This window comes from Sporobolomyces koalae (assembly GCF_050403365.1).
Source record: "Sporobolomyces koalae JCM15063 DNA, S_koalae_JCM15063T_v1_ctg13, whole genome shotgun sequence".
In the NCBI taxonomy this organism is placed as follows: Eukaryota; Fungi; Basidiomycota; class Microbotryomycetes; order Sporidiobolales; family Sporidiobolaceae; genus Sporobolomyces; species Sporobolomyces koalae.
Window position 1 is genome coordinate 193945 of NW_027481758.1, and position 25324 is coordinate 219268.

Consider the following 25324-nt stretch of genomic DNA (forward strand, 5'->3'; position numbering starts at 1 on the left):
TCCCGAATGTGATCAAGCGCGTCACTCGAAAACGGACCAGACTCGAGAATGTAGATTTTTGGCAGAGAGCTACGAGAGCTCTGTACAATATCGCTAGGGCGGCGTGCGAAGTTGGGATGCGTGGGAGAAGCGAACGTGAAAGAACAATTCGGCCTTTGTAATTCACTCAATACAATTTCCTATGATCCTATTCTTAGCACGGGTAGAATAGCCCGAAAAGGCGAAAAACCAAGCATTGTCCAACAAGATATACAGAGATTCTAGTAAATCAGAGCAAGAACAGACTCTACGCATCGAGTCAGAAAGCGAGAGAGCAAGAAGACCAGAACCAGGAATTACAAATCAATCCGCGATCGCGTCAATGGCTTGTTTCGCTTCTTCCCACATGGCGAGGTTCTGTAAACTCGAAGAGGTGAGTTCTCGATCGTGTGTGGCAGGGTTTGGGAAATGCAAGACTCGATCGACTGACCTTTTGAGCCCATTCCTTGTGGAAAGTCGAAAAGTCCAAACACATTTCTCGCAAGTCGCCCACTTTCTGGCGTTGGAACCGATCGAGATCGGCCTGGATCGTGCTCGACGCCCACCGTAGATCCGCCGTCAACGCTTTGATTGCGTCGTCGAGCTGTACGTCACAAGGTGGAGAGAGTGAGAGAGAGGTGTCAGAATCTCAGCTTGGTCGGATAACGAGAAGGCAAGGAACGTCGTAACGGCTAACCTGGTTGATCTGTTCGCGCGTTTTCGAGATTGTGTTGCGTCGACTCGCTTCCGGATCCGAATCGACAAACCCTTTCACCGAGTGACTAAGCGCCGACAGGAGCCCACCACCACTCTTGCGACCCACGCTTGCCGTTGAACTGCTCGAAGGAGTGGGCAGCGGTGGCAGCGGTTGGTGCTGGTTCGCACTTGCTCCGTTCTGCGTGGGCGAATTGCCTCCGCTGTTCATCGCACTTTCACTGCTACCGTCGTCGCCGACGACTCTGACGCGTTCGAGCGCTTTCGCCAACCGTTGCGCCTCGAGTTCTGTCCGTTCGAGTTCTTCGAGCGTCGATCGTTTCGACTCGAGGAGTTCGCGCGCCTGTTCGTACTGCAGGTGCTTCTGATGTCGGTACTTGAGCAGTCCTTTGATGATCGACGAGAACTGCGTGTACTCTTGCAACGGTTCGGTCCACTCTTGTTCCCACCGCGAAAGCTGGAAAAAAAAAAAGGGAAACCACCAATCAGTTGATTCCTGGAAAACCTCGCGGCCAAAGAAAAAGCCACCGAGTCGGAAAGAGCAATCAAAAGCTGACCATGGCGTTCGTGAGAGTGTATCCCGCATCGACAGCCATCCCGACCTTCTCGGTCGCCTCGTCGAGTCCACCTTGTCCATCCTCTCCCATCCTGAGCGCGAACCCGTTCATGCCTCCTCCCATCTCGGACCAATCGGAACCCGCGTCGGTCCACCGCTTCATCAACCTGCGGTTGACCTTCTCCATACTGCCACTGAGGTGTGCCGAGAACTTGTTGGTGAAACTCTCGGAATCGAGGAACCGTTGGTCAGGATGTTGCAACGAATTCGAAGACCCTGGTAGGGGCAAGTTGGCAAACAAGGCCAACAAGTCAGGATCGGTCGGATCCGAAGCGGCTGCTCGCAACGAATTCTTCGGTACGAGCGTGACTGGAGGCGAATGCAACACGTCCAACCACGGAGTTTCGGGATCGAGGAACCGTTGAAAGACGCGATCTTGACCCAATACTTTGTGGTGCAAGGTACGGTTCAGGAACGTGGCGAGCATGCGCCGACGTCGCGCAATCAACGCGACGTCCTCTTTCGCCTTGGCCGGGTTCGTCCCCGCGATCGCGTAAGATGACAAGGTGTTCTTTGGAGGCAGTGGCGGCACGACGAAACAGGGGTGCAGGGTCGCGAGCGCCGCGCGAAGCGAAACAAAGTCCGAATAGCGCCGTCTCACATCTCGACCCTGTCGTCTCTCACGACCAGTCATCAGCAACCAGTCGTCGGAAAGTGCGTAAGGGGTGAAATTGGGGAGGGCAGTGCTGACCTCGTATCGGATGCAGTACACGATGTAAGCTGCGCTCGCTCCTTCACTGGTCTTGAGCGCATCGACGATCTGTGAATCACACAGAAGCAAAGGTTCAAAAGATGAGCGGAAAAGAACACACAGAGAGGAAGAAAGAGAAAGGGAGGAGAGAGGCCTGGTTGAGCTGACTTGGATGACATCTTGGGGCGTCTTCCTCCAGCTATCTGCTCGACCCCGAACGGATGCTGGAGCTTGTGATTGCGACGTAGCGCTGGTCGAACGCTCGTCATTGTGGTCCACACTCGTCGTCACTGGTTCCGCTGTTTCTGTTCCTGATGCAGCTGATTCGTGATTGTGAGACGCGTGTTGTTGGTACGGGTCTGCTGAGAACGGGTACGCGGCGCTCGCCGGAGCATGAGGGGAAGAGTCGTGGTCGGGAAGTGATGCGGGGAGCGCCGATGGCGAGGGGGGCTGCGATGAGAACGGTGATGGATCCGACGAGAACGGGTTATTGTCGTCGATGGTACTCGCGTGGTCATTAGGAGGTGGAGCTGCCATGGTCGACGTTGAGAGCGGTGAGCGATCGACTCGCGGGATGATCACGCGTCGATGCTGTGCTGCGTATTACCTTGTTCTCTCAAGTCCAGTCCGCGGACGAGTCACAGCGCTTGCTCATATACTAGCAGCATGGCAGACGCGCTGAACGAGCGAGCGTAATACTCAGGAGAAAAAGCTAGGACATGCTATGTCAACATCAACTCGTCCTCACTGTATTCACCATCTCGCTTCGAGCTGTCCTCCTGCCTCGGTGCCGATGAATCCCCTCGGTTCAACCTGGGAGATCTCCTCCGAAGAGTTTGTCCTTGTCCCCGCGTCTCGATTGCCTCCTCTTCCCCTTCGCTGTCAGGGATGACTAGCAGCGAATCACAGCGCTGCATCTTCGATGGTGATTGCATTTCGATAGACCTCGTGCTCGACCTTCTCGAGCGACCGAGTTCGAAGTGGTTCTCCGTCCTCAGTCCGTTCTGTCCCTCGATGTCAGTCGATTTCGGTGAATCATTCTGCGTCGATTCGTTGTTCCTTGCGCAATTTCGTTCGAGATATCGAATCGGAGAGAGTGTGAAATCGTCGGCTTCGTCTGGATCCTGCTCGACAATCGAACCTCGTAGATGTTCCCGCCTCGTCGTACGCGTGTGCGAGGGAGAGCTGTCTGCGAGAGTAGAACGCGATCGGACCGGAGTTGAAGCAGCAGACGGTGGTGCTAGGACGAAAGGGGAAGATTTTGCGCGAATGTGACGAGACAGGAGATCTGGCGATTTTGAGGGAGTCTGGAACGAGGTCTTGCTAGCGACCGTAGATGGACTAGGCGCTGGAGTAACTACAGGTCGCAATTTGGTATGTCTAGTCTTTTCTGGAATGATTTTGACAGGCGCCGTTGTCGTTCCTGTTCCACCGTTTTTCGATACTGGCGGTGTTGGTAACCCGCATCGAGCGACAGAGGCGCTCTCCCTCATCTCGGCGTCCTCGTTGTTACCAATCGCTCGATCTGGACTCGTTGTAGCGATTCCAACCTTGGCCTTGGATGGGGACACGGGCCTGCGAATAGATCGTCCTCCCGTAGGAATAAGCAATTCGAAAGTGCTGGTTCTCGGTGCAGTGGTTCTTTTCTTCGGACTTGCTCTGCTTCCAGGCGCAATAGTCGGGGTCGCACGTGAAAGGGGTCGAGCTCCCGTAACGGGGGAATCCGCCATCTCTTCTCCATTTCGCAAATTTCGGTTCTGGTGAGCGATACTTGGGACGGCTGTTGATGAGTTTGACATGGGTGGAGGAGTCGGAGTTGGTGTCGGTGTCGGTAAAGCGGTTCGGGGAGATAGTTTGCAAAGCTTGCCGATCCTTGCTATGGAGGTTCCCTCGAGCGTTTCTGTCCTACTCGACGTCGTATGCGATATCTCGGCGATCGAGGATTTGGAGTTGGGCGGAGACAAGGGGAGGACGATCCGAGAAGAGTCATGGCGGTCTTCTGCGCAGGGGATAGAGGTTTTGGCACGTTTGCCGCGATTCGAGGACGATCGGCAAATTGGAGAAGACGCAGGATCAACCTGCAAGGAGAATCAGGTGTTCGTCAGCTTGTCGTCTATGCTTTGCAATATAAATCTGCGAGAGGGAGAACTCACGACACCAAGCGGTCTGTCGGGACTCGGAGGGGGTGCTGAACCACGCGCAAACGTTGCACTGCGTGTTCCGGGGTACTTTGTAGGAGAGACAGACTGCTGCTTCGGCCGAGGTGTGCGTCGTTTCCGAACCGGAGGAGAAGCGAGGTCAAGCACTTCGACTCGTTTGCGCAAGCTCGAGCATGCTGACTTGGGGGTAGTAGCAGGAGCCTGTGCGCTGTGGGTCCGCGGAGTCTTCGAGAGAGGGGACGACGCAGAAAGTGGGATGCGCTCTACGGGAGCGGGCGAATCCATCGTATCGAAATCGTTGCTATCATCTCGAGGCGGGATCTCGGTTCGTGCTCTCAAAGGCGTAGAGACTTGGCGAAACGCTTCGCTGCGCGATTGAGGGGCCGAAACGGGCTGCGCGAGGACCTCGTTTGGCCGTACCTTCAAGGTCGGAGTGTCTTCGGTCGCGGTGCGATGTTCGTCATGCGGTCGCGCAGGTCCAATGCGGAGTTCCATCTGACGGAACTGTTCGAGTTCGGCGGTGCGTTCGGTTGCGAGCCTGCGGTGTTCGCGATAGGAGAGTGACGGCAACGATTCGAGGTTGTCCAATTCGGCGAGCTCGTCGTCCGAGTCTGTCGTCGCTTCCTCCCACGACAGTCCCTCATCGGTGTCGTCGCCATTCTGTTCGTCGTCGTCGTTCTGGTTGGCATAGTCTCGGTCGTCTGGGTCGGGTCTACCGTTGTGCGCTCGGCCTCGTCCTCCAATTGGGAAACTGCCGCGTTTCGAATTGCGCAACACGCCGCGGTCGGTCACGATCGTGAGGTGTTTCAGGTCGATGATGTCGTCGTCGTCGACCGGGATCGCGCGGGTACGGCCCGCCGGACGATGTCTGCCGCGCAAAGTGTCGCTGAAGGTCGTGTGTCTGCGCGTGATGTCGGCCCACGCGTCGCGCAATCGGAGAGTGCTGTTGAGCCTGTTCGTGTACAGTTCGTGATCAGGATTCGCCGAGCGAGCAGCGGTGCTCGACGAGACGCGTCGTTTCTTGGTCGGCGAAGCCCCATCTCGACTCGAGGATCCCGGTCCAGCGATCGGTGGCGGCTCGTCGAGCTTGAGGGGACTCGGAAAGTAAGACATCCTGGACGACGGTATTTCGGTCGAATGCGCCGCCAACGAACAAGAAGACCAAGGCGCCGGTTGCCGGTTTCGATCGTTGACATTGGACCCGCGCGTCGCTTCGAGCGTCTCTCTTGCGCCTCGAACCTCTCGATGCATGGCTCGAACGCGCGACGGCCCGGATCATGACGACTCGGCAAGCTCGAGCGGAGGATCGCCGTACCTGGTGCACCTCTTGCTGTCGCTGTCGACGCTCGCGTACTTGTTGACGCTCCACTCGTTCATCCTCTCGCCCGTGTCGGTCATCACCTTTGTCGTACGCACCGTCCTCCAGATCCAGTACAGCACGCCGCGCAGGTCGCACCCGGACCGCTCGCTCCGGTTCTTCTTTGTCGTATGGCTCGTCTCGAATGTTGCTGTCGTCGCAATCGATTACGTGTACGGCGCAAGGGGCACCAAACCTCTCAATGGAGGCTGGACGCAGAAAGGTATCGTGCTCGACTTTGTCGGTCAACGTGAGTCGTCCCACATTCGGGGTCTTCCTCGTTTCTCAGCTTGAACCCTTATCCTCATGCTCGTTTCTGGTTTTCCCCTCATTCCAGTAATCACGCCTTCAAATTGGCACATGATCCTTCTCGACCTGTTGATCGCACTCTGCCAATTCTTGACCCTTGTCGTCTCGTTTGCAATCACGCTCCCTTCTGATCTCGACGCTTCGACTTCGACCAGCACGACCGACGATCCTAGCTCGCTCTCTTCTTCTGCTCCGAACGATCCAACTGTAACCGGTCAATCTGCGCCAGCAGAAGCTGCGAGAGACTATTTCGGACTCCTCGGACTCGATCCGAGCTACGACGACGACGATGACGACGACTACCTCGATCTCGGAGACGGGACTGCCGTAGATGGAGACGATGATGATGACCAATACAAACCCTACGATCCTGTTCCCTTGACTCGAATCGACAGCGGCACCGTCAAACAAGAGAGGATCCCTTTCGAACCGATCGCAAAGTTGAGATGGAGACACGTGTGGAACGAAATCAAATTGAGCACGACACAACATCGACAGCACGAGTACGATCGAATCGTACGCGATACTGAGGAAGGGAGGACTAGTGCAAGAACGAATGTATGAATAACCCACAATGTATCCCTCTTCTCCGATTGTACTAGACAACTACCATCTTGCAAAAGAATCCTACCTCTCTCACTTTTGCTTGCGCTCATCTAGGAAGAGAGCGGAGAGAGAAAGTGAGGATGTTTTGTTCGTTTTCTTTGCTGTTTCCTCAAGCAAGTGACCTACTCGGTAGCCCCTTGGTGGGGAACATGCTACCTCATGTTCGTCATTTTCGGCAAGATCCACGGTGCGATTATGCCTTTGTTCTCTTCCCTCAAGTAATCGATGCGTTCAAGCTGTCAAAGCGAGTTCCAACACTTCGTCTCGCTTCCTGTTTCCCATGCCCGATCCTTTTCTTTCCTGCGCGATTGAGTCAAGACTCTAGGCAGCTCGCGCTCGATCAGGATCTTGCGTCGGAATGACTTGCACGAGCAAAATCGTCTCGGGGGGTTGGGGGTTAAGGAAAATCTCTGCTCCGCGAGGTAATGCTTCTGCCATCCAGAATTTGTGAACGGTGAGTCAAGTCGTAGAGGAGAGATGGGGTCAGACTGGTGGGAAAAAGTAGAGAGAAGCTGGCCGAGGCTTTCAAAGGTTCGTAAACACTCGCGGCACAACAATCTTCCGGATCCTCTAGGTCTCTGAGAGAGCTGCGATTCCAGTTATTGCTAAAGATCGATAATCAGTTGTACAAGAACCATTTGCTTCTGCATTCAACCGCTGCACGTCTCACGTCCCGCCGTGGATCATCGATTGCCTGTCCAAGACTCTTCAGGATGACCGTTTTCTGTGGGTGTAGCGTGAGATACGGGATGTGTGCTGGTAACGTTCCCAAGAACTGAAGGCAAGACAATCGTAGTTTCTATCGGCACCGATCGAAAGATTCTCTCTCGATCAGATTTTCATTTCTCATGATGGGAGAGAGACAGCGAAATGATGACGAGACGTACGACAGATCCCGGTGAATTGGGGTCAGGACCATTCGGACTCGAGGACGAAGTCGTAGCGGATTTGAGCGTTTTGAGCGCGATCGAGCTGATCGAAGGTTCGAGAGTCTCGGGAACTTCTCGGACGAGGATTCCTAATGTATCGATCACGTTTGACCGTAGATTGGGATCGGGAAGGTCGAGCGAAGTGATCAACAATGGAAGAAGCTATTCGCCAGTCACAACAACAATGTGTCCTCACATCAGTTTCGTAACTTCTGCACGATTATGACTCGGAGAGACGACAATAGTCGAAACTCACTTTGGGGAGTTCAGTCAAAGTTAGCTGTTTCGGAAGGTGTTGGAGCAAATTCGATAGCGCTATGAGGTACACGGCTTGATCTCCTCCTGTACCTTCTTCGCCTTGTTGTCGCTGCGCATGCGCATCGACTAGTTTTGGCAGAAGGAACGTAAAGAACCTCTGTCGGTACAACAGCTGAAACCACAATCGCAAGAAGTCAATAAGGTTCCACTCTCGCTTGACCATTGGAGAGAGAAAGAGGACGAACTCGAATTACTGCAGAATTCTCCTTCGTCAAGACTTTGTCATTGTCCTGAGCGATTGTTCCCAAGAGCTTTGCCGCAGGCCGGGCAAGGACAGGATCTTGGAACAAGGTCAACAAGTCTTGGACCATCGAGTACCCGGTCTCGTCTGACCGTACGACGAGACCTTTCACGACCTATACCCCAAAGTAGTCACGGGCTTGATCAGTCAAAAGATCGAGAATGTCGAGTGGAAAGAACAGCGGTAGGTTCTGTACCCAGGTCCACACTCTCAACCCTTGGAGTCTCGTCGTCTCGTCCTCCTTGTTGCCACGCTTGACTTTCTCGTCAAAGCACACTTTGAGGTCTTGCTGCAAGAACTTGTGAACTGCTTCGTGGCTCGATCGCTTGTTGATCAGGTTGCACAAGGCATGCAGAGACGCTTGCAGTTGAAGCTCGTTGTTCGATGCGAAAGCTCTCCTGAGTAGTAGCGATAATAGGTTCGACAATCTAGGCGAGGCGATCGGCACTTGGGGTCGAAGCGAGACGAGGATCGAACTGTAGATGGTCGAAAGGTTTTGTTGGCTGTTCGAAGCGGATGACTGAGCATGATGGAAGAGCATTCGTCAATACGGAAAGCGATGTGAATATTGGAATGGACCAGAGGATACTGACGGAGAAAGGTGCAAAAGGTTCAGGTCCGAGTGGTCGAGAGCTGTCCGAGCCCAATAGTTCGGACAAGTTGCCAAGCTCGAATGCGTCTTCGACCTTGCGGAAGAACGTAGTCTGACGCCTGGCGCGTTGGGCTCACTTGCGTCAGTTTCGCTCCACGGACTATGATACTGACAGGCACAGAACTCACTCGGTATCGACCCGTTGCAAAATGAGCCCAAGAATTTTTCCAACATCGACCAGAAGCCTCGAATCGAGCGCAAGGACTTGCTCGTTCGTACAAGTTGTTGGATTGATGAACATGTTCAAGAGTCCCTGTGCGAACCCATTCTCGAGGTACCGATCGAGATCTTGGTACACTTTCTGGTTCGTCTTTGCCTGGATGACCGATCTCAGAGTTTCCAACAAGTAGTGAGCGTAGAGACTCGAATCCGATCGAAGTTCTGTCGATGGGGACGACGAGACGAGTTCTTCAAGTCGAGACGAGAGTCGCACCGAGAGGATCTCGAACAGTTTCGGGCTGATCGAGAGTGCCGCCAATGCCGACAGCGCCTTCTTGTAGCCATCCGAATTTGACAATGAAAAGGACACGGTTTGCGGTAGTTGACCAAACAGGATCGGCAGGGTTAAACTTTCGACGATGTGTGATACTGGTTCGATCCTGCTCGAGATGATGAGGTTCTCGAGGGCGAGATCGTACACTTCATCCTCCTCCGATCCCGCAGCAGCGATGATCTCGTTGAACGTGGACACGACGAATTCGGTTTCCGGTTTCGACAAGAACGAACCACGGCCAATTTCGATCAAGCTGATCAAACCTTTCAGCGCCGGAATTCGAGAAGGTTGTGAAGATGCAGCTGTAGCTGCGCGGGCTGAAGAGGTTAGGAGGGAAAGGAGAGTGTCGAGGTAAGGTTTGAGGGGAGAATCAGGTTGGGAAAGGTCCAGGCTGGCCGGTGCTATTTGACTTGGCAGACCTGCGCCCGGCTCGATACGGGTTGTAGAACTTGTCTGAGTGGGCGAGGACAGGGACGACAAGAGGGTAGCAAGGTGCGCCAGGACCGAAGGCCGCACCGACACTTCTTCCGGGTTTTGGCACAAGTTGAGTAGTGGCGGTAAAGTCTGGTCGAGCACGTATCGGGTCAATCGTTCTGCAAAGTTTACAATGACGGTATGAGTCGATGTGCGCGAGAGCTGTGTGAGCGGCAAACTAGCTTACGAGAAGCAGCGGCGATCGTGACAAGGATGCGCATGGCAGGCTTTGCATTGCTCTTGTCGGGCTCTTCCAACTCGTCGAGACTGTTCTTGACAACTTGCACCGCGATACCCTTGACGACCTCATCAGCACGGGCGTCAGCGGCGTCTCGCATGGCTTGATCTCCTCCGTCTTGCTCGGTTTGATTCGTGTCCGAGTCGGGGTAGAGCGTCGCAAAGAGCGAATGGAACGTCAAGAGCGCGAGATCCTGCATCGAGGTGTCGGTCGCATGGAACACTTCGATCGAGAGGGCTTCCGAGAACCTTCCTGCCCATTCGCCGCAGGTGGCAGCTCCGTAGATTGGGAAACACTCTCGCAACGCTTCAAGTGTTTGCCGCTGGATTGGAGATCCGGAATCAGAAGCTCATTCGATGAACCGGACAACATGTGACATTACTCACTTTGGCTTTTTCGGATGCAGCTTGAAGTTTGTCGAGGAAGAGAGGAAGGGCGAGAGGTCCAAACAATGGGGTAGAAGCGAGACAGTTTCTGCGCGCACACCACTAATGATTGTCAGCATCGAGGCTTTGAATCTTGAGTCAGTGAAAGTGAGGTGCACCGGAGAGCGAAAATCAGGTCTTGGGAAGTGATGCCATAGGGGTCATCGGCGGGAGGAGTGAAAGTGATAGGGAAGTAACAGAATGTGACATCGAACAGATCCTTTGGACACGAAATTTCAATCATCGTAGGATGTGTAGGAACTCGCAGTTTGAGACGGCTTACCTCGACGGTCTGGTCGATTTCAAACTCGAGCAGGATGATGCGGACGAGGCCAAAGCTGATCATGAGGTTTCTTGGATCCTTCTCTCCCTCGACGAGTTGGCAGTAAGGTTTGAGGAAGCCCTGTTGCCCGAGGCGCTTGAGGGCCGGCCTCGAGCGGGACATGAGAGCGTCGAGCAGGACATAGATTTTGTGGCGAACGGACTGAGCGTGTGCTTTGAGCGTCACGGACGAGAAGATCCTGAGGGTGCGACTCGAGATTAGTCAGTATTCAATCGGTGAATGTGGAGGGAAAGGCAGGGCAGGTATTACCCTTGAACGACTTCGATGCCCTCTCCGGTTCCGAACGCGGGACTCGCGGTGAGGCAGGTGAGGGCGGTGGCACAGGCGACGAGAGATGGCTTGTCCGCGAGCTTGGTCGTGAAAAAGGTGGTCAAGACTTTGGCTACACGGATCCGGAGCGAGACAAGGGTCAGCAGGATGTCGCAAACGAGCGGATATGGAAGCGAGAGGCGACGTTACTGCTCTGGCGATCGAGGGCTTCGCTGTCGAGGTGTTGAACGACAGCCGACAGGAGACCGACGCCTACAGGCAGCGGCAAGGGTTCAGCATGCGAGGCATGAGGTAATCGCGGTTGACGGACCTCGACTCCGGGTGAGATCATTCTCGCTCGTAAGGGAATCCTGCAAGCCCTTGACGACCTCAATGAGTTTCCATACATTACCGGCGAGACCTACGAGTGCAAGATCAGGATCAGTCCTGATTTAAGTACCGTCGAGAGGAGCGCTCGCATCACCTCGTGCGATCTCGGCCGGAATGGGCGAGTCGGCAAGCTGAGGTTCATCGAGAGCGAGGTAGCCCCTCAGCAAGGGGGCGACTTGTGCTGCGGCGGCCATCGAGTCGGTTCGAGATGAGAACCGCAGCGCCGCTTCAAGTCGTCGGATTCATAGCATTAACATCTCGCATCCTCGTCCACACCATCCTCAGATCACAAGTCAAACACGCAAGCATGTCCCGTGGAGCTATGAACACTGCGCTCAAGCGACTCATGACCGAGGTGCGTCTCCCTCGAACGCGTCGAACGTGAACAGCTCATTCAACCCGGTCCACGCGCCGCAACCTCCTCCAGTACAAGCAACTCACTGCGGCCGAGAACGACGAATCCATGTTCACTGCCGGTTCGCCCCTAATCCTGTTCCGGAACGCTATTTGTGGACAAGGCTGACCCCGACATGGATCATTCAACAGGACCCGTCAGTGAGGACGACTTCTTCACGTGGTCCTGCTTGATCTCGGGACCGGGTAACGCATTCGACGTCTTTCATCACCTGACCCGGTCGTCCCAAACTGAATTCTCGCTTTGTTGCACAGAGGATACTCCGTTCGAAGGCGGCGTCTTCCAAGCCGAACTCAAGTTCCCTCGAGACTATCCGCTCTCGCCTCCAAAAGTACCCTTTCTTCCACCCAAGTCCGAGCCCAAGACACACGCACCCTGACTCTCCATTCCCTCGCGTGCTGCCAGATGAAATTCGATCCCCCTCTGTTCCATCCCAATAGTAGGTTCTCTCGCTGCATCGAGCGTACTGCTGCACTGACTCCTCCTATCTGAACTGCTTTCCTTCACATTGTGACAGTCTACGCAAACGGTGAAGTGTGCATCTCGATCCTTCACGCACCGGGTGACGATCCAAACTCGTACGAATCGGCATCCGAACGGTGGAGTCCAGTACAAAGCGTCGAAAAGATCTTGTTGAGTGTCATCAGCATGTTGGCAGGTTCGTATTCTCTCCACAACTGTTGCACCGCTCGTGACAAGCTCATCTTCGTAATGGATATTTTCCAGAACCGAACCTCGAATCGGGGGCAAACATTGACGCCTGCGTGAGATCCAATCCTCTCTTTCCTCTCTTGTGAATCGAAAACTGAAACCTGTCGCTTCAAATGCTCCCGGAAAAACACAAACAGAAAATGTACCGAGACCAACGAGAAGAGTACGACGAAACCATCCGGGCTCACGTTCGACAACAACTCGACCTGTAAAATCATCACAGAAAAAGCAATCGAAAAACATTCAAAGAACCCCCACCCAGACCATTGCTCCTGTACCGGCAGTGACGCACACTTTGCTCTTTTGACCTCTTTGTCTTTTCAATTCCATTTGTTCGCTTTTTGTTTTCGCGTTCCTTCTTTCTTTCTTCTCGATTACATTCACCAGTTGCAATCATTATTGCGATTCCTGGTTCACAGATGCCTGCCATTGAGAAACTTGCAAACATGAATTCTCCCGTCTTCGCGGTCGCTACATGATAAAAGTGGAATGTTCTCCAAATACTGAGTGTCGAAATGGCAAGGAGAGGAAGAAAGGCTACAAAAATGAAACTGGAACAACAGACAAGTCTAAATAAAAAGTCTAAACGCGAAGTAATGAAAATCGAAGAGGGAAACCGACAAGACCGAGCTACATCAGACCGAGACGAAAGGGGAAGGGGCAGGATCACTAAATCGAGTGAGCTGTGACCACGTCGACGTATACCGGAGGGAAAGGGAGACGAAGAGAAGGAGGAAAGCAATCTCGATCAAACGGGTAACTGTGCAAACAGTCAAGGGGTTAGGTTCTGTCTTTGTCGACCGGTTTGTACTTCAAGGGGGTTCAACTCACGGATTGGGGTTAGGATGGCGTTGTTGTCTGCTTTGGTCCTGTGTACCAGACGTCTCATTCTTCTTACTGCTCGTCGAGGTGGCTGCGGCTCGGCGGTGTTGGCACTAGTATCCAGTGAGAGTGACTCGTTCGTCGAGGTTTCTGCCTTGTTGATAACTTCTCGGTAACCGTGGACCAGCATCTCCATCGCTCCATACCAGCTGCGTTTCGACGCAGCCGCATGAGCCGCAAGACCCATCTCTTTCCGTTCCTCGTGTCGAGTTGTCGCTCGTACAAGAAGTTGTCGGTACATCTCGACAGCGCGAGGGAACGTTGGTGCGGATGAACCGACGAGGGCATGAGGATTCGCCGGAAGAGGTTTAAAGCAACGTGCATCACTTGAGGTCGACTCGGCGGGAAGGTTTGAAGAAACGAGATCGTCCATGTCGAGCAGCAATCCAGTCTTGCCATGTTCGACGAGATCACATACTCCTTCAGCTCGGAGACCAACTACCGGTAGCCCTGGCAAAATTACACGCTAGATGAGCCAGAGTCCTCAGGAGAGAAGCAGAGGAAAAAGGACCTACCGCATGATTGAGCTTCGCTAACCACTTGTCCAAACGTCTCTGTCCAACTTGGGAACGCAAAGATGTCTGCCGAAGCAAAACAGGCTGCGAGTTCCTGTCCCTTCTTGAATCCGAGGAATTTCGCGCCAAGTTGGTAATTGTTGCACAACGCTTCGGCTTCGGTCCTTGCTGGACCGTCTCCAACAAATATGAGTTGACATGCCGGACGTCCTGTCGCAAGGTCTGTCGATTCGAGCGAACGAAATGCTTCGATCAGGAGACGCAGGTTCTTCTCCCAGCTGATGCGACCAACGTAGAGGACGACAAGCTTGCTCCCAGGAAGAGGCATGCACGGAGAAGTGATCGAATACCCATGCGCGCCGTATGCTGGAGGCAGCGAAAGGAGGGGCACGTTGTCGAGCGAACGGTCGAACGGGTGGATTCGAGGCGAAGGCTGATGTTCGTCCAGCGCTTCGGGTTCGACATCCCACGTCTGCCGTAGCGTCAGATCCCTCGCTTCAGGACGGAACAAGTCGACATCGACTCCCTGAAGGAGGGGGAAAAACATTGTCCAGTCAGCGAGACCGCTCGGGTTTCCCCAAGCGCACAGACTTACGCGAGGCCAGAGGCGAACGTTCGTGAACTGATGCTCCTCCAACATGCGCGAGGTGGATGGAGACGGGCAGAACGTCAAATCGCATCGGCCGTGAAGGGAACGCTGCGGGCCAAACGAACGAGGTAAGCGAAAGCCACGCAGCGCTGTTTCGTGATGAGCTCAAGCTCACTTGCAGAGCCCACATGACAGGCGTCAACCACGAAAATCCAAACAACGTGGCATACATGGCCAAGTTTGTGTGATAGGATGAAACGAGCGGCGTGTTTGGGAAATAGAATTGGACGATCGGGATCGTTCTAGGAAAGATAGAATGGGTCAGAGACTGGTGATCACTTGCGATGCTCCCGAGACAGGCACTCACTGCGCACAGAGCCAGATAGGGTCGACAAACTGTATGACATCTGGCTTGAAGTCGCGCAACTTTGAGATGAACAGAGGTCGAACAAAGTTCAACCCGAGGCCTTTGTAGACGCCCAACAACGGGATTCCCTTTGTCGAGACTACCTCATGTCCAGCGTAAGATTTCTGACGACAAGCTCACTAGAGTGAGCCCCGCGGGACCGCGCATGAAGAACGCTTGAACGGACTGACGAGAGGCGAAGAGGGTCCGAGGACGATGGCCGTGTGACCTTCCGCTGCAAGGTGCTCGAGCAGCATCGCGAGAGTTCGGGTGACTCCGTCAACTCTGTGAATGCGACCGCAGAGTGCTTTCTCGAGTCAGCGCAGATCGCGTAGACACGGGCCACCGAGCTCACTTGGGCAAAAAGTTCTCCGTCACGATCGCGACCCGGAGCGACCGCTTGCTCTCAGGCAAGCTCCCTCTCGTATCTTGCTTTTCGAGGAGGTTGAACTCGCGATTCCAAGGTGGACTTGTCATTGGTCGAGTCGCGGCATTGTCAATGCTTTCGAACAGCGGCATCGTTGAACGGCAGCGATTGGTCGTGTCTTCCATAGTTGGTGGCTGTCAGGAGCAAACGACCGTAAACAGATCATGCCGAAACGCGTCGGGTTTGGAAGGATTCGCGAATCGCGCTTGCAACACGTTCCGCGTTGAACTCGATCGCGAGCGAGCACGTTCGTCACCTTTTCTTCGCGCGCTTGTTCAAACCTGACGGCTTCCCTCGCTTGCATTTCCCTTGACTCAAGCCGTGCTCGCTCACGGCCAGTATCGTAAATGCGCGGCTTAGGCTGAACGAGCTAGTGGCGCTTGAGAGGCTTGAGTGACAAGCACGTGCCGCAAGTTCAAGACGACTGATCAACTATTTCTACGCAGTGCGATCTGGCTTCAGCCGAAGAGAGGAGAGAACGAGCTGCAGTTGCAAAGAGGCATGATGCAATAAGGACGGCAAAAGCGACACAAGGAGCGGTGAAGTTCGAAAGGAGGGGGGTTTGACGTGAATTAACGTGCTTGTAGATCGGTCGTTGAGAAAAGTGTCTGTATCTCGAGGGAGATTCTGTAGAAGCTGTCTCGGGCAGTCCGGCCAGAGGCGACTAGGTCACTTAGAGCGCGGCAACAACGACACCGGCAACACCAAGGAGTCCAGCAGCAACCGAGGCTGAGAGGGAAGCGGCGCCGTTTCCTGATCCACCAGTCGCCGAAGGCTGCGCTCCCGAGGAGGTCGACGAGTGAGCTCCAGACTTGGAGTCGGAGTGCGAGGCAGAGCCAGTGGACGAGGCGGACGAAACGGCAAGGGTGGCAGTGTTCTGCTCGCGAAACAGTACAGGTCAGGAAAGCGAACGCCTACACGGACATTCATAGTTTAACAACTCACGACTGCCTCAGTGGTCGCGACGCTGCCGGTGGGGTTGCCGTTTGGCTGAACGGTGAAGAAGCTCGCGGCAACGAGTTGGAGGCCGGTCTGCTCGACGTACGACGAAACCGACCAGTGCGAAGGGGCAGTTCCGGCGGTCGAGAGACCCGAAGGAGCCGAGAAGTTCTCGGGTTGGGCGAAGAGGAGCCAAGCGTAACTATGCGTGACAGCCAGATTCAGTTCGCCCTGCTCTAGCTCGGGGTTGTCAGCTTGCAACTTACCGGTGAGTGCCAGAGCCGGCGAGAGGTCCGGGAGCGGCGTAAGAAGTAATGACGGTTCCGTCCTGGGGCGAGAAGGTCAAGTTGTTTCCAGAGGCAGCTGCTCCAGTCTCGGAGTTGGCGAGGAAGTGGCTGTTGACGAGAATGTCAACATATCAGTTTGTGCTAATCACGAGCGCTGGGGAAGTCACGCGAACCGGTAGTTGCCCTCCGAGTCGGGGTCGCCAAGGGCCGAAGCGTCAGCAAGCGTGAGGGTGTAGCGCGAGCTCGAGTTGAACCAAGCGGCAGTGTCCTGCGCGGGAGTCACGTAGATCTCGGGGGCGTTGGTGACCTGCTCGACCGAGTATTCCTGTCCATTCCTGAGCGAGAGAGGATGGAGCGCAGTCGCGGTGTTTGCGTCAGCTCGTCTCGTCGGCGATTCGCGTTCGAGCAATCCCGAAAACTCACTCGACCGCACCAAAGCCATACACGACCGTCAAAAGAGCCTTGGCGTCGAGGTCGAGGCCGAATCCAGCGTTCTGACGCGTGATCAAAACAAGACGTGGTCAGGTCGCGTCCCATCTCTTTGGGCGTGCTATCGCTCGTGCTGCGCGCCGATCTACTGTTCGACACGCCAGGGCGAAGCATGCGTGCAGACGTACGGTGGTCAAGTTGAAGCCCGAGTTGGCAAACTGGGCGCCTACGAGCGCGAGTTCCTCGGCGGACGCGACCGCAGGGATCGATTGTGCCGAGACTCGAAGACCGAGAGCGAGCGCAGCGAGAGCAGTGTAGGCGAGCATGATTGTAGTATACGGAGGCGAAAGGAGGATGAGGAAGCCAGAGAACCGGAGCGCGCGTCAAAAATCAGCGAGCCAAGCCGGACCGTCGACTGGTTGCTGCGGAGCGCTCGCGACTCGCGTCTGCTTTACTTTTACGGAGTTGGCATTGGCGCTTCTCCGGTTCTGGGCGCTGCAAAGTGCCGACCCTAGACAACATCATGGACACTCTGTACCGAAATGCCTCTTCTTGAGAAGGTCCCGAGATAGACCGAACAAACGCCGCCCGGACCTCTGAGGCAGAACAGTTTCGAAGATGCTACATGTAGACTTTGGGCTGCATTCTACTCGTGTCGGATGCATCTCGAGAACTCTTGTCGGCATTAACCGAGCGCACAAGATCTCCCGCGACGCGACCTGAACCTCGGAGGACCATTGGAGCTCGATCGAGACAAAGCCAAATTTTGCCCCGTCGTTGCATCGTAGAGTGGCTGCATGTCAAGCGCATTCGATCGCCGAATCGAGGATAGTGCATGTGGATGAAAAGGAGGACGAGTGCGAAGTTTCGAGGGGGTTTTCTGCCTCATGTACAGCAGAAATGAGACATGGGCAACGCCGAGCGGTGCATGTCAAGGCTCTTTGACAGTTACTCGGTGACCCTTTGCATCTGGGCTAAATTCGGGCCGAAGAGTCAGAAGGCAATTAGGAAGAGGGGGCGAGTCGACAGGGGCTCCTGCTCGCGAAACGTTACCGGACTTGGGAGCGCCTCGGCATCCATTCGAGTTCCCCTGCGATTACGTAGTCGCTGGGTCACTACAACACTTCAGATTGGCAACACAAGAAGCGTGCTAGCGAACACAGCTCGTTACCTGCGACACACCAGCAAACAATCTCGGTCGTCATCGATTCATCATCCGAGTTGACATCGCCGACACCCACTCGACCAACCGATAGCTTGGAGGCGGACGCGCCAAGAAGCAATGCAGAATCAGACTGACCTGTATGCCCCGTCGACGTACACGTGAGTCTGTTATGCCTGTCGCGAGCCTGTCTAGCAGGTCTTGAGTCGGATCCTCGAACACAGCGCGGTCGACTTCGTCGTCGGGCTCCTCATCACGGTAGGAGCATCGCTCACGACGGCTCTCTCGCTCAACATCACCAAGCTCGACCTCTCGCGACAAGAGACGATCCCGCCCGCGCAACGCAGACCCGACTTTCTGCGGCCGTTCTGGATTCTCGGCCTCGTCTTGTACATTGCGTCGCAAGTGGTCGGCTCGACGCTCGCCCTGTCATTCCTTCCGGCTCAATATGTCGCGCCCCTGTCGTCGTCGTCCCTAATTTTCAATTTCGTCTTTGCGTACCTGCTCGTCGGGACCCCGATTGCCAAGCTCGACATATACGGAACTGCCACGATCGTGCTCGGAGTCGTCGGTGTCGTCGTATTTGGCAATCAGAAACGCCCCTCCGACTTTGACGCCGACGCGAACCTGTCCCTCTCGACTCTCAAAGTTCTGTGGGGTCGCGGCGAGTGGATCGCATACTTTGTCTGCCTCGAGTTTGCGACGGTCCTCGTGTGGTCGATCGCCGGAATTGCGCACGAGGTCTGCATGGCGAGAATTATCGACGAACGCGGCGACGCAGCAGACGGGAATGGTATCGACGCGATGGTTGGAGGCGGAGGCGGCAGGCGAGTCGCAAACCCTTACGAAGGTGAAGGCTTTGTTGGGACCCTCAAGTCGACGCGCGACAGACTCCAAGCTGGACGAGGCAAACTGAAGGTCAAAGCCAAACGAGCGATCGAGACGTGGAGTCAGTCGAGACCCGATGCGAGCATCAGGAAGCTCGCCGGATTCTGCTGGGCGGTCGCAGGCGGCATGTTGAGTGGCCAAACCCTCATTCTTGCCAAGAGCGGAGTCAAGGTGAGTTCTCGTCATCGCACATCAACGCTTGCAATTCCGTTTGCTTATGTCGAGCCGGCATCGGTAACCTAGCTGGTCACTTCTGCAATCAACAAGACGGACCCGAACGAAGCGAACCAGTTCACGTCGCCCTTGACATGGTTCATCATCATTCTACTCGTCGTGTGTGCCGTCGCACAAGTGTACTGCCTCAACCAAGGTCTCAAGTGCTACGATTCGACGTTCCAGGTGCCCATCTTCTTCACCGTCTACACTGTCTGCGGCTTTATCAACTCGCTCGTGTACCTCGACGAGACGCACCTGTACAAGCTGTGGGTGTTCCTCATGATTTGGGTCTCGATCGCGATCCTCATTGGAGGCGTTGCCATGCTTGCGCTCAAGAAACCGCCTCGAGTGCAACGACCCCGCGCCGAGTCGAACCCGTTCAACGACGTCGAGCTCGATTCTCCCGCGAAACCAGATTTCGGACGGTCCAACACAGGGGAAGATGTCGAAATTGGAGGAATGGAAGCAGGAGGGGTAGGGGAAGATGTCAAGGAGATGAAGCGGGGTCAGGGACTGCTTAGCAAGCTCTTTGGAGGCTTGCCAGAAGGTACGAGCGCAGGCTCGTCGAGGGCACGAGGGAGCTCGGTCGCATCGGCGACGATCCGACCGGGCGAACCAAGTCAGAAGCAGCGTCGAAAACAAGACGGGGTGCAACGGCTGGACGACCAAGACTCGGTCCTAGCGCCACCGAGCGACCGGATGGATGCACACGAGCTCGATGATGTCGACGGACTCAGTCAGTATGGAGGAAGTACAGGGCAAGCGCGACACCATGGCGAGGACGAAGACGACTGGGGGGACTTTGAGCGAGCGACAGGTGCAACTCGCATCGAGACCCCTCGGGAGGAAGAGCGACCCTCGTATCCTGTGTAGCAAGTGCAGAGTTTGAATGTACATTTATGCCCCACCGTCAGCTGATGTTGGCTTGGACCGCCATTTAAAGTTTCGGACTTCCAGGCGGCGGGCGTGTGGGGGTGTGTCGCCGCTCGCCTCGTCCTTGCGGACCCCTGCCTTCCACCTACTCTCACGCGACACTACCATGTCGACAGACAAACACGACCACCCGTATGGACCGAGTACGAAGCGATACCGTCGCAACGACCCCGACTCGAAGAAGGACGCGCCGAGCCGCAACCTTCTCCTGTTTCTCGATGGCACTGGCAATACCTTCGGATCAGAGGTAAGCACCACGCCATGCGTTTCGCCCGTAGAAGGAACCGCTCAACGTCGACATTACTGTATCATTCAACTTTCCCTTCCTCACCGCGTGCCAGATCTCGAATGTGATCAAGCTATCCTCCCTCGCCGACCAAGATCCGGGACGGCAGCTCGTCTACTACCAGTCGGGCATCGGCACCGACTTTGGCCCTTGGAGTTTGTTTCAGAAAGTCCGCGATGCAGTCGACTCGGCAGTCGCATTCTCGCTGCCGACCCACATTCAGCATGCCTACACTTGGCTCATGAACCATTGGAAGCCCGGAGACAAGGTCTTCATCTTTGGCTTCTCGAGAGGAGCGTTTACAGGAAGAGCGCTCGCCGGCATGTTGCAGCAGGTCGGGTTATTGCCAAACGGCAATGAAGAGTCGGTCGCAATGGCGTACTCGATCTACGCTCGAAAAGCCGACACTGTGCTGGTCGATGGAAGGGAAACCCTTGCCCAAGGGTTCAAGCGCACCTTCTCACGCGACGTTTACGTTCAATTCGTTGGCGTCTGGTGAGTTTCGTCTTGAACGCTTGCCGATCAGGAATTACACTCGATCTGATGCAGCAGAGGTCAGGGATACTGTCTCTTCCGTAGGAGCCGTCATTCCGAGGACTTTGCCGTTCGCAGGAGGATCAAACTACATTCGCCATTTCCGGCAAGCATTCGCCCTCGACGAGCGCAGGGCTCGATACGCTGAACAACCCTACATTTTCGACTCGAGCGAGCCGCCGTTCAGCTCGACTGCCGGGTCCTTCTTTGCATTGCCCGCACCTCCCTGTTCAGTCAAGGAAGTTTGGTTCGCTGGGTGAGGAGCTGGATCATCAGACTGTTAAAAACAGGCCCTCTTGCTGAACCTGCTTTCAAGCTGATACAGCTCTCATTCGAATGTCGGAGGTGGCGAGTTCAACTACGACGGAGACGTAGCACCGTCCCTGTCGAACCTGAGCTTGAAATGGATGGTCCGCGAAGCGGTCGAAGCGGGCATGCAACTCGACCACCATGCACTGTCGACGAATCCAATCTTTGCACCCTTCTACACTTCGGCTCGACAACTTGTCGATCGCATGGAACACAAGAACACGACTGAGAAGGACGATGCTTCTGTAGTCGCGTTCATCGAGGCATGTCGAGAGCGCACCCAAGACGCCGATCCACTCGCATGCGCAGTCGTCTTCCTCGCAGCTCAACCGGGTCGACTCAGTACAGCCGACTCGCTCGCTCTCAGGGGAGATCACCTCTCGATCGCGATTCAGCACTCGAACACGAGCGGGAAGGGTATCGGCAAAAAACTCTCGGCGTTCTTCAAGAGGTTCCAAACAAGATCGGTCGCGCTCCTGTGGTGGCTTCTCGAAATTTCGCCAACCCTCAAAGTCGTGTGGGACATTGATGGTGAGACCCGCAGATGGCGATTCCGGTATGTTCTTCGATGTTCTCTAGCCTCTTGCACATGTCGAAGTTTAACGCTTCGTGACCCCCAAAACCAGTTCAAACTTTGGTCGAGGTCGAATCTTGCCGCCAAATCCATCGTTCCACTACTCTGTCAAGACGCGCATGGAAGCTACCGCTGCCGATTTCGGGCAATACGGGAACGACGAGAACGTCTACGAAGGAGCTTCGTATCACCCACATGCGAGGTTCAGGCGCGGTCAGAGCCTTGCCGGGGTTACTTTCGTTGAATGATCCTCATAGGCTTTCCAAGTGGGTTCTGCTTGATTTGTCTAGCAAATTTCGTTGGTGTACGACTTTTCTCTCTTTCTCTCTCTATCGATACCCTTTTCCTTGGCCAATCCTAATTGCATGTTTTTGAATCAAAAGATTTTGTTCTGTTCACATGCCCCCTCTCGCAGATATCCAGTTTCTTTCGATTCTGCGCGCTCCTTCTGCAGCTTCGACCAGAGTCATGTCCTTCCCTCTCGGAGTTTTCGCTGGCAAAATCGCCATGACTCGCACCTCCTTCTCCTTCTCTTCGTTCGTGGTTGTTAGTGTCGCTGGTGGTTCTGACAGTGTTGACGAGATGCAGGAATTCGACAGGTGAAACCAATTCGAAGAATGTGCGAGCCGGGTCAAACTTTCGACGATGCTCGTCGGTTTCCTGCATTGGGAACAAAAGATCATCAAAATCAAGAAAGAGAGAGAGGAGAGACGTCAGTAACGAATTTCAGCGGCGATTGTCAAGCACAGAGAGAGCGATCGGTGTCTTACAGTTCGAGAGCTCGATGAGCGTCCAAGAAAGCGATTGTCGTTTCAACCCGAGTTTCTTGTGCTGCAAAGAATCGAGAATCGGAAGAGGCTGATCGCTGACGGTTCGAGCGGATTTGCGAATAGATCAAGGAATCGCATCTGAGGACCGACTCGGGAAGAGATCTGTCCACAAAGAAAAACTCAGTATCGATGTTCTCAGATGACGGGAAGGGTCCGAACACATACGAGGTCGACGGGACCGAAGCAGGTGGCGCTGATTCAAAAATGGTTTCAATCGCCTCTAGTAGTCGAGATGCCCGATTCATGAGCAACTCGAAATCGAAAGGGGATTGTTCGGTCGGCTCGAACGATTTGAATGCAAGGGCCAAGGTGAGTGGACCGCGCTACAGACACCAGATTTATCAGTCGCAAAATCAGAGCGAGACAGGATGAGAAAAAGGACCAAAGACGAACGTCAACGAGCCGAACTTGGAACCGCTCGTCTCCTTTTTCGCCCCCGAAAAATTCGAGAACCTCGTTTGCATCCCCGTCCACACCATTGTTGTCTTCTGCTGTCGGTGTTTCCGCTGCTGCGGGGTCGTTCTCGACTTGATCGCGTTCGGCACTCTGAGCGGTAACCTGTAACTCGTCGAGTCCCTTACTCAGAGCTTCTCTGAGTTCGTGCTCGTCCACGAGTGGGGCCAACTCGACCGCTGGAGTACCAGGGACCGTAGTTGCCGTCGAGCCCCCAAGTTCCGCAGGTTGAACCTCGATCGATGTTTCTTCCTGCTCCGGTTCATTGCTTGTTATGGTTTCGGGCTGGATCGCCTCAGCTGACGAGGGTCTTTCAGGTAGAGGTGGAGTGGGACTTGTAAACGCTGCTCCAAACCGTTTCCAGCCGTTGCTGACGCTCCTCAAGCTCGCCCAATTCGCCCCTTCAGTCGTTGCAGACGATCCTGTCGAAGTCGACGTGCTTGTACGAGATCTCGCTTCCTTCTTGCTTCGCAACGAGCCTTGATCGATTGCGTCAGAGTCTGATCGATCAGTCGTTCTCATCTTTCTCGTTGTTTGTCGCAATTGTTCGAAATCTCGCCTCAATTCATTCCGTTGTTGATCGAGACTGGTCGGAACAGAAGTGTTGAAATTGAGGAATGAAGAAGTCAGGGAAGAGAGGGGTACGTTGCGTGGGTCGAGGTACGAACTCCAGTGAGAGAGTGACGAAGGTTCCGAAGTTTCTGCAGGTCCAACCCGAATCGACGCTTGGCTTGACGCGTGGCCGACTATAGGCGGGATGCGAGTCGAAGATCGCTTGATCATATGCCGAACGAGCGTTTCTGCCGTGTTGCGATCGAGGTAACCGGGTCTCGTCAAAGGCAAATGGACAAGTTCCGATGAGCTATGCGTGAGGATCGGTGCGATCAATGGATTCGATGCGGAGAACTGTGCGAGTAACGGTTCGAGTTGGGCCAGTGCGGTGGGAGTCAACAGGGGCGACATGACGAGTCCTACAAAATGTCAAGATGGCAGAAGGTCAATTGCCTTGCATCTTGTTCGAGACAGACGTGTTGAGACAAGCTCACCATTCAAGACTTGGTAAATCACGTTGTAGTCGTCCTGATTCGCATCGACCGCGAAATTCCATTGTTCACTCCATTCGTCCCAAAAAGAGGACAATGCTTGCATGGTCGCGTCCTTGCCTCCGACTCGATCAAGACTTGCCGCGATACTGCCGTGTAAGAGTCGATACTGACGATATGCGAGTCGGAGCGAGGACAGCAGTATCTGATCGTCGAGGGGGACCGAGCGGGATGAGTCCTGGCTGGACCGGGCAGAAGCCGTGGTTGCAGTGGAAGGCTCGCGAGCGTGGCGCCGTGCGGAGGCAGAGGAAGCACGCGGAAGAGCGATCGTCTGTCAGAAAGTGCTGATCAGCATGGGCAACAAGGGAGAGAGGGCAAGCGAGCACGGGACGAACAGCATGGATCAATATGCCATCTTCGGGTTCGATCCACACCATTCTCCGCTTGCTAGACTTGACGCTCTGGATCTGCTGATTCGGTTCAGCGCGCGTCATCATCCTGGTACAGGTTACAGCATCAGCTCGATCTTTCGAAGAGAGGAGGCGAGAAGGCGCGCACTTTGCAAAATCGGCAACTCCCATGACTGTACCGAGCAGTCTCCGCTTCCTCTCGTCGGTGAGGTCGTGCATAGTCGGGGCGCGAAAGTACAGGATCTTGGCCGCTTCGAGTTGCTCATCGGACAGCTTGTTGCGCTCGGCGTCTCGTTCGAGCAATGGCGTCGACGAGTAGACGGCAAGTAGCGACAGGTGAGGCCATGTGCTTGTCGTGCTTGCAGTGCGCACGCGTGGCGTGGTCATGACGTGCGGAGGTACCGCAAGGTGGGGAGTCCGACGTTTCGTGCTGTATGCCGGTCGTTGCTTGAGTCGCTCCGAGATATACAGGTGTTATTGATGCAGTCGATGCAAGCGACGACTCGAGGCTACGACGAGCGTGTGCGGCTGAACAGGGGGAAGCGTCTATCAGAGAAAGTCTCTCGAAAAACGGAGAATAAGCTGAGCAGTGCAAGCTCTCTGTGACGCACCGCCCGTCATGATGTTGGGTTCAGTAGGTACAAGGCTGGCATCGTCAAGCTGAGACTCGTTTGTTGAGTCAAATCTGAAATATCCTTAGAAACTGAAAAAGTTTCCGATGCCGTGATCTCCCTGCTCTGCCGCACTTCGCTTGTTCACGATTCTCTCGCTCGAAAGGCGATTCATCACGACTAGCCCATAGATCGCTCGAATCGTATAGAAAGCAGCAAGCGCCGAGAGAGCAGCCGTTGAACGATTCGCCGC

General features: G+C 54.8%; 10 protein-coding genes across 10 annotated transcripts; 4 read left to right on the top strand and 6 right to left on the bottom strand.

The window, feature by feature from the left end:
- Window positions 1–342: 342 nt before the first annotated feature.
- JCM15063_001331 (PX and BAR domain-containing protein) lies at window positions 343–2576 on the bottom strand (the record flags this gene model as incomplete). The annotated part of the gene is made up of 6 exons (XM_076678300.1): window positions 343–396; window positions 470–622; window positions 716–1189; window positions 1290–1958; window positions 2040–2108; window positions 2208–2576. 6 exons carry the CDS (start codon window positions 2574–2576, stop codon window positions 343–345), a joined length of 1788 nt encoding a protein of 595 aa, XP_076534560.1.
- A 185-nt stretch (window positions 2577–2761) lies between these two features.
- Window positions 2762–5311, bottom strand: JCM15063_001332 (uncharacterized protein; the record flags this gene model as incomplete). The annotated part of the gene is made up of 2 exons (XM_076678301.1): window positions 2762–4117; window positions 4193–5311. The coding sequence occupies 2 exons, from the start codon at window positions 5309–5311 to the stop codon at window positions 2762–2764; spliced, it is 2475 nt and encodes an 824-aa protein (XP_076534561.1).
- Window positions 5312–5447: 136 nt separating this feature from the next.
- On the top strand, window positions 5448–6428 carry JCM15063_001333 (uncharacterized protein; the record flags this gene model as incomplete). The annotated part of the gene is made up of 2 exons (XM_076678302.1): window positions 5448–5805; window positions 5893–6428. The coding sequence occupies 2 exons, from the start codon at window positions 5448–5450 to the stop codon at window positions 6426–6428; spliced, it is 894 nt and encodes a 297-aa protein (XP_076534562.1).
- Window positions 6429–7089: 661 nt separating this feature from the next.
- On the bottom strand, window positions 7090–11416 carry MET18 (Met18p; the record flags this gene model as incomplete). Its single annotated transcript, XM_076678303.1, has 15 exons — window positions 7090–7269; window positions 7358–7561; window positions 7656–7829; window positions 7903–8073; window positions 8155–8478; window positions 8552–8669; window positions 8739–9696; window positions 9765–10137; window positions 10202–10289; window positions 10360–10460; window positions 10524–10761; window positions 10833–10965; window positions 11043–11105; window positions 11164–11253; window positions 11317–11416. 15 exons carry the CDS (start codon window positions 11414–11416, stop codon window positions 7090–7092), a joined length of 3315 nt encoding a protein of 1104 aa, XP_076534563.1.
- A 113-nt stretch (window positions 11417–11529) lies between these two features.
- On the top strand, window positions 11530–12560 carry UBC7 (E2 ubiquitin-conjugating protein UBC7; the record flags this gene model as incomplete). The annotated part of the gene is made up of 8 exons (XM_076678304.1): window positions 11530–11577; window positions 11650–11698; window positions 11769–11822; window positions 11892–11968; window positions 12043–12076; window positions 12155–12295; window positions 12364–12401; window positions 12486–12560. 8 exons carry the CDS (start codon window positions 11530–11532, stop codon window positions 12558–12560), a joined length of 516 nt encoding a protein of 171 aa, XP_076534564.1.
- Window positions 12561–12983: 423 nt separating this feature from the next.
- Window positions 12984–15292, bottom strand: JCM15063_001336 (glycosyltransferase family 4 protein; the record flags this gene model as incomplete). Its single annotated transcript, XM_076678305.1, has 8 exons — window positions 12984–13108; window positions 13180–13680; window positions 13746–14271; window positions 14341–14442; window positions 14510–14636; window positions 14702–14865; window positions 14932–15025; window positions 15096–15292. 8 exons carry the CDS (start codon window positions 15290–15292, stop codon window positions 12984–12986), a joined length of 1836 nt encoding a protein of 611 aa, XP_076534565.1.
- Window positions 15293–15840: 548 nt separating this feature from the next.
- Window positions 15841–17148, bottom strand: JCM15063_001337 (YbhB/YbcL family Raf kinase inhibitor-like protein; the record flags this gene model as incomplete). The annotated part of the gene is made up of 6 exons (XM_076678306.1): window positions 15841–16044; window positions 16113–16308; window positions 16373–16501; window positions 16567–16728; window positions 16817–16887; window positions 17011–17148. 6 exons carry the CDS (start codon window positions 17146–17148, stop codon window positions 15841–15843), a joined length of 900 nt encoding a protein of 299 aa, XP_076534566.1.
- Window positions 17149–18104: 956 nt separating this feature from the next.
- On the top strand, window positions 18105–19961 carry JCM15063_001338 (uncharacterized protein; the record flags this gene model as incomplete). Its single annotated transcript, XM_076678307.1, has 3 exons — window positions 18105–18145; window positions 18209–19043; window positions 19116–19961. The coding sequence occupies 3 exons, from the start codon at window positions 18105–18107 to the stop codon at window positions 19959–19961; spliced, it is 1722 nt and encodes a 573-aa protein (XP_076534567.1).
- Window positions 19962–20127: 166 nt separating this feature from the next.
- On the top strand, window positions 20128–21972 carry JCM15063_001339 (T6SS phospholipase effector Tle1-like catalytic domain-containing protein; the record flags this gene model as incomplete). Its single annotated transcript, XM_076678308.1, has 5 exons — window positions 20128–20268; window positions 20363–20802; window positions 20867–21097; window positions 21167–21706; window positions 21777–21972. The coding sequence occupies 5 exons, from the start codon at window positions 20128–20130 to the stop codon at window positions 21970–21972; spliced, it is 1548 nt and encodes a 515-aa protein (XP_076534568.1).
- Window positions 21973–22119: 147 nt separating this feature from the next.
- Window positions 22120–24847, bottom strand: JCM15063_001340 (uncharacterized protein; the record flags this gene model as incomplete). Its single annotated transcript, XM_076678309.1, has 7 exons — window positions 22120–22384; window positions 22495–22656; window positions 22720–22877; window positions 22948–23978; window positions 24054–24381; window positions 24446–24548; window positions 24609–24847. The coding sequence occupies 7 exons, from the start codon at window positions 24845–24847 to the stop codon at window positions 22120–22122; spliced, it is 2286 nt and encodes a 761-aa protein (XP_076534569.1).
- Between the last annotated feature and the right edge of the window lie 477 nt (window positions 24848–25324).